General features: G+C 56.6%; 1 protein-coding gene across 2 annotated transcripts; it reads left to right on the top strand.

The window, feature by feature from the left end:
• Window positions 1-6,001: 6,001 nt before the first annotated feature.
• Window positions 6,002-11,042, top strand: PTGES2 (prostaglandin E synthase 2). Of its 2 annotated transcripts, none has more exons than XM_079113412.1 (7): window positions 6,002-6,943; window positions 7,988-8,080; window positions 8,406-8,464; window positions 8,686-8,835; window positions 9,019-9,219; window positions 9,577-9,694; window positions 10,444-11,042. In XM_079113412.1, the coding sequence occupies exons 1-7, from the start codon at window positions 6,662-6,664 to the stop codon at window positions 10,570-10,572; spliced, it is 1,032 nt and encodes a 343-aa protein (XP_078969538.1). In that variant the 5' UTR covers window positions 6,002-6,661; the 3' UTR covers window positions 10,573-11,042. The 2 variants fall into 2 exon arrangements, with proteins under 2 accessions (XP_078969538.1, XP_078969537.1); XM_079113411.1 differs by having other exon boundaries at window positions 6,004-6,943; window positions 7,883-8,080.
• Window positions 11,043-11,790: the final 748 nt, after the last annotated feature.

The raw sequence follows: 11,790 nt of genomic DNA, 5'->3' as shown, positions 1-11,790 counted from the left end.
GCTCAGTGAAATAAACCAATTCCAAAAAACCAAAGGCCAAATTTTTTCTCTAATAAGTGGCTGCTGATCCATAGTGGGGGTGGGTAGGGAAGAATGAAGGAAGTTTGTACGATGGAGAGGGGTGTGAGGGGAGGGGTAGGACGGTGGGGATGGGAAGGACAGTAGAATGAGACAGTCATTATTATCCTATATACATGTATGAAAAAATTAAAAAATCAAAAAATAAATCTAAAAAATAACAGTAAAAAAATCAGGCATTAACCATTTTGAAATTTAAGAAACAATAACAAAGAAGATTCTTAATTACATCTGTAAAGACATTCTCCCCTGAAATAAAGTCACATCTACAGGTTCCAGAAGTGGGGTATAGCTCATGCCTAGTATGCATGAGGCCCTGGGTTCCATCACCAGCACCACAAAAAATTAAAAAACATTAAAAAAAATAACGGTTTCCAGGAGTTAAGATAGGGATATCTCGAGTGTGTTGGGTGGGGGAAGTTCAGCTCACCACACTGCCCTTGACCCATGTTGACCTCTTCCCCCCATGATGCAGGACCCCTGGCCTGGGCCCCACACTCCTAGGCCTGCCGATAGTTCTTGAGTTCATCTCAGGAGGGAATGGAGGTGGCCTGGCTCTGTAGGGAACTTCTGGGTTCAGTGTGCACTCCCGGCCCAGCAGGTGCTGGAGGGCAGGAATCTCGTCCTTCTCCCACTCTCTCCTCCTCTTCCTGCTTCCCTCTGTGCCCCCCTGTGTAACTCAGAGCCTGCGCAACTCCAGAGTGCACCCCAAGTCCCACTCCACACAGAGCATGCTGCCTCCACGTGAGCCACCCAAAGGGTCTTGCCTACTATTCCAGGGCTCCAGGGGTCCTTTCTTCCCTGACCACAGCTTCCTGCCAACCTTCTGCTCTGCCAGGGCCATTTAAAAAACCTCCTGGAGAAGGTAATCTCAGTGACTTGAGAGGCTGAGGCAGGAGGATCACGAGTTCAAAGCCAGCTTCTGCAATTTACTGAGGCACTAAGCAGCTCAGCGAGACCCTGTCTCTAAATAAAATACAAAAAAGGGCTGGGGATGTGGCTCAGGGGTTAAGTGCCCCTGGGTTCAATCCCTGGACCCCCCAAAAAGAGGCTGAAGCAAAGGGTCACAGTAAGAATTTAGAGAAGGGGCAGGGGGCGCAGCTCAGTGGGAGAGCATATGCTTAGCGTATACAAGGCCCTGGGTTCCATCCCCAGCAACAAAAATAAATAAAAAATTCATTAATTAGCAAAACAAACTTTTTAAAACGTATTATTTTCTGTCTAATCAATATAACATTAAAATACTTTAAATTATTTTTTCATTTTAAGTATTTGAAATTATATGTTTATTTTACTTATGCAGAATATCTGAATTTGCAGGAAACACAATTTTTTTTTTTTTTTTTTTGCTGGGGTGCCAGCCCAGGGCCTCGTGTATGTACCAAGCACTCTACCACCCAGTCATATCATGAGCCCTCTTCACTTTTTTATTTTATTTTATTTTATTTTATTTTATTTTATTTTTTGGTGGACGTTACCAGGGATTGAACTTGGGCACTCAGTCACTGAGCCACATCCCCAGTCCTATTTTGTATTTTATTTAGAGACAGGGTTTCACTGATTTGCTTAGAACCTTGCTTTTGCTGAGGTTGGCTTTGAGCTTGCGATCCTCCTGCCTCAGCCTCCCGAGCCACTGGGATTATAAGCAAGTGACACTGTGCCCGGCCCTCTTCACTTTATTTTGAGACAGAGTCTTTCTAAGGGTTCAGGCTGGCCTTAAAAATGCAATCCTCTTGGATTGGCCTCAGCCTCCCAAGTTGCTAGGATCCTAGTTTTTACATAATGCCCCTTTTCTGTTCCAAGATCCCATCCAGCATGCAATACTACATGTAGTCATTGTATTAGGCTAGTTTTGTTACTATAATTAAACACCAGAGGGAAGTTACATTATAAAGAAAAGAAGGTTATTTTGGATCATGGTTCTGGAGGGACAAGTTTGAGGGATCATATCTGGTGGCGGCCTTTCTACTGGCAGAGTCCCAAGATAGAATATCACCTGGCAAGAGACAGGGAGCACATGCTTTTGTATGTGTGTCTTCTGATCTTTCTCTCTCTCTCTCTCTCTCTCTCTCTCCTCACTCTCTCTCTCCTCTCTCTCTCTCTCCTCTCTCTCTCTCTCTCTCTCTCTCTCTCTCTCTCTCTCTCTTTCATATAATGCCACCTGAATTCAATTAGGTCAGCCACCCTAATGACTTATCAAATCCTAATCACTCCCAAAGGCCCCAACTCTAAATATCATAGTCAGATTAAGTTTCCAGCCCTTTACTGTCTTGGGATGGGGATTGGATTTCAATGCCCGAACACTGGAAGGTCATGAACCACTGCCGTGCTCACATCTCCTCAGGTTCTTCGGGGCTGTGAGGGTTCCTCAGACTCCCCTTGGCTTCCATCTTGACGGTAGGGGTTTGTCTTGGCAAGAAAGTGGTTTGTTTTCACAATTAAACTGGTTTTAGAGGTTTTAGGGAGGAAGGTCAGAAAAGCAAAAAGTCCTTCTTGCGTCATGTGGTATCAAGGTACCAGTAAGTTGACATCACAGTTGACATTGACCCTGGTCACTGGACTGAGGTGGCCGCCAGTTTCTCTCCTGGGAAGGTATTTTTTCCCCTTTCCACGCTGCCCTCTTTGGAAGGAATACAGCCCACACCTGAAGAGTGGGGGGTTTGGCTCCACCACCTCAGAGGCAGGGTATCCACATAAATTATTCGGAATTCTTCGGCAAGGGAGATTTGTCTCTCCTTCCTTATGTATTTCCCATACTGGGGATTGAACCCAGGGGTGCTCTACCACAAAGTTGCCACGGCTGACCTCAAACCTGCAATCCTCCTGTCTCAGCCTCTGGAGTAGCTGGGCAGGTGTGCCTACCACTGTGCCTGGCTCAATCATTTATTTATACCAATATGAACTCATGGATATTTATTTTATGCTATTGGTTATAATCCAATATTGCCTCATTTCTACATTTTATTTTCTATGTATTTTGTTGCTGAAATTGTTTCAACTTGGCCATTGGGAGCTCCTGGGTCCTTTTGGTATGCCCCTTCATTGTATGTTTTGAGCAATTTGGTAAAAATAGACAGGGCTGGGGTTTTAACTCAGTGGTAAAGCACTTCCCTAGTAGGCAAGAGGCCCTGGGTTCCATCCCCAGTACTGCAATAAAGTAAAATAAAATAAAAAGCCACAAAATTACTACCAAATCCAGCTAGTGAACATATTTATCACCTCACAAGATCTCCCAAAGATTTCTCTTGCCCCTTTGTCATCTACCCTCCTGCTCTCCCCCATGACTTTCCCAGCCCAGGCCACTGTGGCCACAGACTAATTTGCATCCCCTGTACAAATGGGGCCTGCAGTGGGGACTCTTCATGGCTGGTCTCTCACTCAGCATGAGTCTTCTGCATTTCAATCCTTCTGATCCTGGATCAGAGGAGAGGTGGGACCCTGGTGGAGTCCCCTGAAGTGTTAGGGAGGGGCAGATGGCAGGGTCAGCGGATGCGGCAGTGAGCGGGCAGGATTCCTGGAGTCCCTACTGGCCACCACGCAGGAACAGGAGGCAAGAGAGTGGTCAGGTGGGAAGGCTGGCAGGTTGGTAGTTGAGGCTGTCCCAGAGGGAGCTGTAAACCCAGGCCTGGAGTCGGGATAAGGCTGAGTTGAGGACACAGGTTGGGGCCTTCAGGACAGATGGTGACAAAAACCAGGGGAGAGAAGGGGTGGCCAATGATGTGTGCACCGCCTCGGAGGGGCTAGGACTAAACCCTGAAGAACCCAATTCTCCTGCAGAAGAGGAGAGGGCGGAGAAGCCTGGGATGCATGGCCAGAGAGACTGAAGGAAAACCAGGAGTGATGGGGGCTAACGGCCGACAAGGTCTGTGTTCTGCCTAGACAGAAGCTCCAGGCTACCTGTTCCCAAGGGTTCCCGCAGCAACAGAGAAGAGCACATCTGTCCCAGTCTGTTCCTGATGCTATAAAACAATGCTGCGGAGCTGGGCGTGGTGAAGGGCTGAGGCAGGAGGATGTTGAGTTCAAAGCCAGCCTCAGCAACTCAAGTGAGACTTTGTCTTCTCTACATAAAATAGAAAAAGGGTGTAGCTCAGGGGTTAAGCGCCTCTGGGTTCAATCCCTGGTACCAAAAAAAAAAAAAAAAAAAGAAAAAAAGAAAGAAAGAAAGAAAGAAAAAAGCAAAAGCCACAGACTGTGTTATTTAAAAATGATAGAAATTTATTGCACACAGCTCTGGAAGCTGGAACATTCAAGATCAAGATACTAGCAGGGTCAGGTCTGGCCAGCTCTCCATCATTGGCATGTCCAAGTGTCCCTGCAGGGTGGAATGAATGGAAGGACAGAAAAGGTCTGACTAGTTCCCTGGAGCTTCTCCTGAGTGCTGATTCCATTCATGAGAGCTGGTTTCATTCTCCTCAAGTCCCCAACTCTTAACACTATCATGCTGTCCAAAGTTCCCGCTTATGGATTTGGGGGGACACACACATTCAATCCACAGTAACACTCAGCATTCAACCTCTTCATCTGGCCTTAGGGGAAGGATGAGTGCTGTGGACTAAGATCAGGAAACAGTCAGGCAGGAAGCCAGGGAAGGGGCAGAGAGAAAGCATGGGGCAGGGGCAGGGGCAGGGCTGGTGTAGAGGACTGGGTTGGGTACAATCAGGGACAAGCTGGGGCTGAGAGATGGGTAGGAACGGGGGCCTCAGGCCCAGAATGAGCTCCCATCTCCCAAATTTAGCCCTGAGATTCGTTAGTACTTGAGTCTAGGGCTCCATTCTGCTCAGCCACAGCTTGTTCCTCTGCCCTGAGGTCCCCTGGGCATTAAGCAGATGGCCCAGTGCTGGAATGAATTAAGAGTCAGTGCAGGGACCAAGGGCAGTGAGGCAGAACCAGCACTGTGCAGCAAGCCAAGAGCCGTCTTGGTCAAGAGGATGGAAAGAGAAGAAATTTGCCTTGGCAAACGAACTGAGGATTGGGTTTCCTGCCTAGATTTAGTAAAGGATAAGTCATCCTATGCTAGGGTGGAGCAGCTGCTGGGTGTCTCAGGCATCAGTCTCCCAGCCTCTCCCCATTCCTTCCCTCCCCCACTTATTTCGAGCACATCTCAATGCAGGAGACATCATTCATTATTCGGGAAATCTCAAGTTGGAGAAGGCCAAGAGAGGGGACGGCTGATGGTTCTCCTGCCCTCCAGCGGTGGTGTGCCTGCAGCAGGCTGCTTTGTAAACAGGTCACAACAGCAAAGCCAGGTGGCTAGGGGTGCTGACTCAGCAGAGCAGGAGGGGGCAAGAGGCACCCGATCAGTCCTTCCTGCTAAGTCAAGCCGCTCAAGCTCCGTTAGGTCCCTCTCAGGTGTCTCCATCTCCCTAGGGGCTAAAGAAAGTGGCTGGAACAAATCCCCAATGGGCGATATCCCTGAATCTGCCTCCGTTTCCCCATCTGTAAAACGGTGCCCACGATTCTCCAGTGCTGCGGTTCCCAGAGACCAGTTCGCCCAGTACCTCGGACATGGCGCCTACAACTCAGGGTCCAACAAGGCGCGGGCTGGGAGGGCTCTAGGAGCCCTTTCAAGTCCCTGTCCGGGCTCCAGTTCTTTCCTGCGAGAGCAAAGTAGCCCACCTGACCCGAGCCGCTGTCCTAGCCTTGGGCTCCCTTCTCCACCCGCATGCCCGGGCTCCATGGGGGCCCAACGTTGCGGGCTCGGGTGCCGCAGGGCCTGACCCAAGGTGGAGGCAGCGGACAGAATCCTAGGATACGAGGGAGGAAGGCGGCACCTGAACGGGGCGGGGCCCGCCCCGCCCACCAGGCCCCTTCCCGGGCTCCGCCCACTTTTGCCAGTCACGCCCCTCCGCGCCGCCAGAGGGAGCCATCCGGGGCTGCCCGCGGGCAAGGCTGGGTGGTGGAGCCTCTGGCGTTCGGCCTGGGTGAGAGAGCCGGGCGGAGAGGCGAGGCAACCCGGACCCCTACTCTGCCCCGTTCTGCCCCCGAGCGCCTCCGGGTCGCCAGCCGGCAGCTGCGCGTGGGCTACGTCTGAGACACGTGGTTTCAAGGCCCTCGTTGCGTATGGAAAAGTTTATGGTTCGGGTTACAGCAGAAAATGTACTGCGGTGCGGGAGGGCAGAAAGAGTCCCGAAACCCCGCCACCCTCGCGTCGGGCCTCAACCGCGGCTTTCACGGAAGCCGGGCCCTTCCCCGACAGTCGTCAGGACCCAGTTTCTTCCGAATGGGCACGTTGTAGAAGAGATTAACCACGTATCGCATACTGTCACACCGCTCGGAAGCCACGCAGCACGCTGAGTGGCCGAGGCAGGGCTGGCCCGCGGGTACTCGCCGATCGCCGCCGACACCCATTGCAGATGCACTCTCGGGAGCCAGAGGCCTTGAATCGCTTCCAAACACCCCCGGGTGTCCTTCTGCGGCTCTGATTGGCACACACAGCCAATCCGAGTAGGCCTGCAGGTCCCAGCTCGGCGTCACCGTCTCCCCAGGCAACCTGCTACGCTCCCAGAAGCCGGCCCTTTAAGGGGAGCCCGGGCCAGCGCCGTCTTGGTTTCGCGCGCCCGCCCGCGGCCTTGGAGGAACGAACATGGCCCAGGCGGCGCGGGTAGCTCGGGCGCTGTGGCCCGCTCGGTCCGCCTGGGCGGAGAGGCTGGGCGGGCGCCCCTGGCCACCACTCCTCGCGCAGAGCCGGGCGGGCTTCGCGGGGGCTGCTGGAGGCCTGGGGAGCCCTGCCGCTGCCGCCCGCAAGGGGAGCCCGCGGCTACTGGGGGCGGCGGCGCTAGCCCTGGGGGGCGCCCTGGGGCTGTACCACACCGCACGGTGGCACCTGCGCTCCCAGGACCTCCGCGCAGAGTGCTCAGCCGTTCAGGTAAGGCCTGGCTGTGCTGCGGGTGGGGGTTCCAGGATCAGCGACTCCTGGGAACCAGTGGGGTCAGGTCGCCTCTTCCGCCCGCTTGTGACCTTGGGCTAGCGACTTGGCCTTAGGTGTCCGAATCGGCAGCCTCTTCATCTGTAAAATGGGGACGCTACTGCTGCTTATTAACCTAGAATGTGTATATTTCTCGTGAAGTCGTTTTTCCAGTTGTGTGCAGAAGCAGCAACAGTACTTTTATGGAACTGATGACCCTTAGACTCCAGGCCCTGAAACAGGAAGGTGTCCCTCCAGCAGGTGGTGGCTCAGCCACCCTTGAGACGCTTGTAGGCAGCACAGCTCTTCTCATGCACAGCGTCCCCCGCCTCCCCACACTGATGCCCCTTTCCTGGCCTCAGGGGTGGGGAAAAAGGAGTGGATTACCTGTGGCACTTTGCCACCTCTGTGTCCAGCCTCAGTTTCCCCTGTGAACACCAGAGGGAGGTGGTCTACAACTGTCGCAATGAGCTGGCTGGGGCTTCCTGCAGAGCCGGCCAGATCCAGCCCTCCCCCTTGGAGAGCTGAGGTGGACCCCACTCTGGCTGGTGCTGGCCTGGGTACCGAACAGCTCTGCCCCCTCACCCAGAGGTCCCTGGGGTTGGAGACTGCTGCTGGAGAGAGGCACATCCTGGGACTGTCTCTTGGGACAGGAGGGAGAGGGTCAGTGTCTGTACAGTGTTGGGCAGAGAGGAGTGGAGGGTTCCTCCTAAGTAGACCCTCCACAGATGCTGGCCCTGGCTGTCCACTGCCTGAGTCCCTCCTCTGCCTTCTCCCTGCCTCCCACCCCACCCCGTTCTTCCCCATATTCTCAGGGTCATCTCAAAAGACTCTCTGGGGAAAGGCGGGGCCTGGGCTGAGCACCAGGCCTCAGAAACCCCTCCCTCTGCTCCCTCTCAGCTCTCCTTGTCCAGCCGCCTGCAGCTGACCCTGTACCAGTACAAGACATGTCCCTTCTGCAGCAAGGTCCGCGCCTTCCTGGACTTCCACTCTCTGCCCTACCAGGTGGTGGAGGTGAACCCCGTGCGCAGGACTGAGATCAAATTCTCCTCATACAGGAAGGTGCCCATTTTGGTGGCCCAGGAAGGAGACAGCTTGGTGAGTCTCAGGGACTCCCCACCTTGCTCCTTTCTTGGGCTGTCCAAGAGCATCCATGAATCTGGCCATGTGGGAGCCGGCTGGACCCAGACACGGGCTCCCCCACTCCTGCCCCTGCGTTAGCCACTGCTTGGTTGCCCTTGGGCAGAAGGAGGGCCTGAGGGCAGGGAGGGGCAAGCTCAGGGGCCGTGGTTTTGGGGACCAGCCCCCAGGATGGATAAACCATGTTTGGGTCCCACACAACCAGTTCACTCACGAGCCCTGGCGTCCGTGGGTACCGGTGCCAGCCAGGACCTCAGACCCAAACCTCCTCCTTCCCTTCCAGCAACAACTGAACGATTCCTCTGTCATTATCAGTGCCCTCAAGACCTATCTGGTGTCTGGGTAAGAAGCTGCCGGGAAGCCCAGGCTGGGTGGGCATGCTGCTGCGATTTCCAGAGTGGGCACCTCTGTCATGGAGGTGCTCCTGGTATCTAACCCAAATCCCTTTTGCTTCAAGAGGCTGAAGAGCCTTTATGGGTCAGTCCTGCCTCCAGCTGGGCTGGGTTGGTGGGCCACGGGAGCAGAAGGAAGGGCTCTGGGGAGACGGTGGCTGTCTCTCACAGGCAGCCCCTGGAAGAGGTCGTCACCTATTACCCACCCATGAAGTCTATGAATGACCAGGGCAAGGAGGTGACCGAGTTCTGCAACAAATACTGGCTCATGCTGGACGAGAAGGAGGCCCAGCGCATGTATGGCGGGAAGGAGGCGAGGACGTGAGTGGGACAGGGCCTTGGGGGCTGGTGGCAAGGGCCAGACCCCGTGAGAGCGCGGGACAGCAGGAGGGCCGGGCCGTGCTGGGGCGTGAGCGGTGCTGATGCGGAGAGCCTTCTGCAGCCGGACGCCCCAGGCCCTGGCTGGGCCGGCCACCGGCCACCGCTGTCCTTCTGGGCCTGCAGGGAGGAGATGAAGTGGCGGCAGTGGGCAGACGACTGGCTGGTGCATCTTATCTCGCCCAACGTGTACCGCACGCCTGCCGAGGCTCTGGCCTCCTTCGACTACATCGTGCGCGAGGGCAAGTTCGGGGCCGTTGAGGGGGCCATGGCCAAGTACGCGGGCGCAGCCGCCATGTACCTCATCAGCAAGCGCCTCAAGAGCAGGTGATGGCCTGCGCCTGTGCCTGGAGCCCAGTCCCCACCCTACCTGCCCTCTGTGCGCTGGTCCCTGAGCCCTGGGGGGCGGTGGGAGGTGAGGCCCAGAGGAGGCAAGCAGGATGGGGACCCTGTGCTCCAGGCCTTGGAGTCCAGCCAGGGCTCTGCCTTGTGCCTTCCTCCACTCCTGTCCTCTGGCTGGGTCCCTGCCCCTTCCCGAATGATGCCCCATCTCCCACCTGCCGTGCCGGCACCCCAGGGCCGCCCTGCTCGCCCGCCTTCGCACTCTCCCCGGGGCAGGCCCCACTTCCCACCTGGGCCAGGGGAGGCGTCCTCCTGAAGGACCTTCCCCCGCCCCCCCCCCAGGCACCATCTCCAGGACGACGTGCGTGAGGACCTCTACGAGGCTGCCAACAAGTGGGTGGCCGCAGTGGGCAAAGACCGGCCCTTCATGGGGGGCCAGAAGCCGAACCTCGCTGACCTGGTGGGTACAGTGCTGGCAGGCAAGGCCCAGGTTGAGGCCTTGGGGTGGGGAATTGGGAAGGAAAGCCCGGGCAGTGCCTCCACAACCCAGAGGCACCTGCACACATTGGTTCAGGGCAGAAACCCAGCTCAGAGTGGCTTAAGGGAAAAAGCCAACTACGAGGAACTGTCTTGGGTCCCGTGACTGACAAGTCCAGGGAAGGGACTGGCTTCAGGCCTGGCTGGATCCAGAGCCCCGAGGGCAGCACCCCCCCCCATCTCAACACTGCTTTCCTCTGGGTTGGTTCGTCCTCAGGCAGGCCTGGTACGAGGCTCCAGGCAAAGTCTCATTGGCCTGGCTTCAGTGCCCATCTCTGAAGCAGTCCTGCCGGGCTGGGGGTGCAGCTCAGTGGTAGAGCAATGCCTGGCATGCACGAGCCCCGGGTTCGAGCCCCGGCACCAAAAAGGCAAGGGAAAGGGAAACCAAGCAGGTCAGCAGCCAGAGTGACCTGGGTCTCAGAATGGAGTCCTGGATCGTCCTCCTCAAATCTCAGGGCCTGAGAGCCGGGGAGGACTTTTTCCGCAAGAAGACTTGAGGTGGAGTTCTCGCCCTGAAAGAGCAGGCTCCAGCCATTTCCTTCCAGCCCCACGAGCTCTGCGTGGGCAGGTGACAGGCCCCGAGCACAGAGCTGGCAGGGGAGCAGACAGGTCTGAATGCTCCTGGTGCCTCCGCCCCTCCGCCCAGCCTCAGGGCCGTCTGCCCCTCCCCAGGCCGTGTATGGCGTGCTGCGGGTGATGGAGGGTCTGGAGGCCTTCGACGACCTGATGCGGCACACGCACATCCAGCCCTGGTACCTGCGGGTGGAGAAGGCCATTGCTGAGGCCCCCCAGGTGCGCTGAGCGCCACACCTGGCTGAGGGGATGGCAGTGGAAGACACTGGCTGCTGGGGACCGGGGCACTGGGCCAGCCCCCACCATGCTGTGTCCTGGACGTGTCAGGGACGTCAGCCTCGGGTTCACCGGCCCACGGACTTCTGACCCTGAATGCCTCTAGGGCCCCGGATGCAGGCAAGGCCTAGGCTGGATTTCTACTGACCGCGTGAGGCCGTGGAGACTACCTTTCCCTGCTCACTCCCTGGGTCGCAGGGGCCAGTCCCCCATCCTGGGCCTCCCCGCCCTTCAGCTTTCTGGTGGGTTTCTTGGCGGCTGCCCTGTGGCCACCCCCTGTGGGTGGGAATCAGACGGCTCCCACTGTGGTCACAGGCAAGAGGCCGTTCGTGTTGGGAGGAGTCCGCTCCCGCGCTCCAGTTTTGGCCTTCCCCAGGTGCTGCCTGGGACTGTCATGTTTGCAATAAAAGAAGTTTGCTGCTCCGCTGTGGTCGACGTGTCCCGAGGTCTGTGCGCCCAGGGCCAGGCCAGGCCACACCAGCACCTGCCGTTGCCTCCTGTTTGGCATCAGTGGGAGCTGGTGGCTCTGGGGCTGGTTCATCCTCCACTCCTGTCCCCATCTGTGAGATGGGGCAGTGGCCCTGCTCACGGGGAGGCTGACAGGATGTGCGTGGGGCTCAGAGCAGGCGCCAGGTCTGGGCGTTCAGGCCTCTGGTCTACAGAGGCGCGTTTCAGAGCCGGCCCCAGGCCGGGCGGGGTCTGCAGCCAGAGGTTGCTCCAGAGCCAGGGTGGGGTCGGGGAGGATCCCACCCTGGGCGGAGTACCCAGGGTCCCTGCTCCCAGGCGTGGCCTGCCCAGGTCCCCAGAAGGCGGCCAGTGAGCTGAATTCTTTGGGTCCCCTGATGAGAGTGGACTGGGCAACCCCCAGACTCTCTTAAGAAAATCCTAAAATTTTCCTTTATCACCGTTTTTTAAACAAAAATAGCATGTTCCTCATAATAATTAAATTCACCTGAGGTAGAACCGTGTCAGGCCCTCTGGCCAGACAGGCAGGAGGACGCTGCCATGAGTCTGGCCCTCAGTTTCTCCCTCAGGCTGGCGTGTCAGTGGCCAGGTCCTGGCACCCGTTCTGGATCTCGCTCCTCATCAGCACGTCACTCCGGCCGGTCCTTCAGTGCTCCCTTTGGGGACACACCTCAGCCCACTCACCCCGCTCCGCCCGTGTTCCCT

This window comes from Sciurus vulgaris (assembly GCF_902686455.1).
Source record: "Sciurus vulgaris genome assembly, chromosome: 15".
Classification (NCBI taxonomy): Eukaryota; Metazoa; Chordata; class Mammalia; order Rodentia; family Sciuridae; genus Sciurus; species Sciurus vulgaris.
Note: the sequence above shows the minus strand (reverse complement) of the source record. Positions and strands in the feature narration are given on the sequence as shown.

Excerpts from the sequence above, each read along its gene's own strand:
- PTGES2 (XM_079113411.1), top strand. The coding sequence starts at position 6,662 with ATGGCCCAGGCGGCGCGGGTAGCTCGGGCGCTGTGGCCCGCTCGGTCC. Across the intron at positions 6,944-7,882 it reads CAGAGTGCTCAGCCGTTCAG|CTCTCCTTGTCCAGCCGCCT; the intron begins GTAAGGCCTGGC and ends GCTCCCTCTCAG. Across the intron at positions 9,695-10,443 it reads AGCCGAACCTCGCTGACCTG|GCCGTGTATGGCGTGCTGCG; the intron begins GTGGGTACAGTG and ends GCCCCTCCCCAG.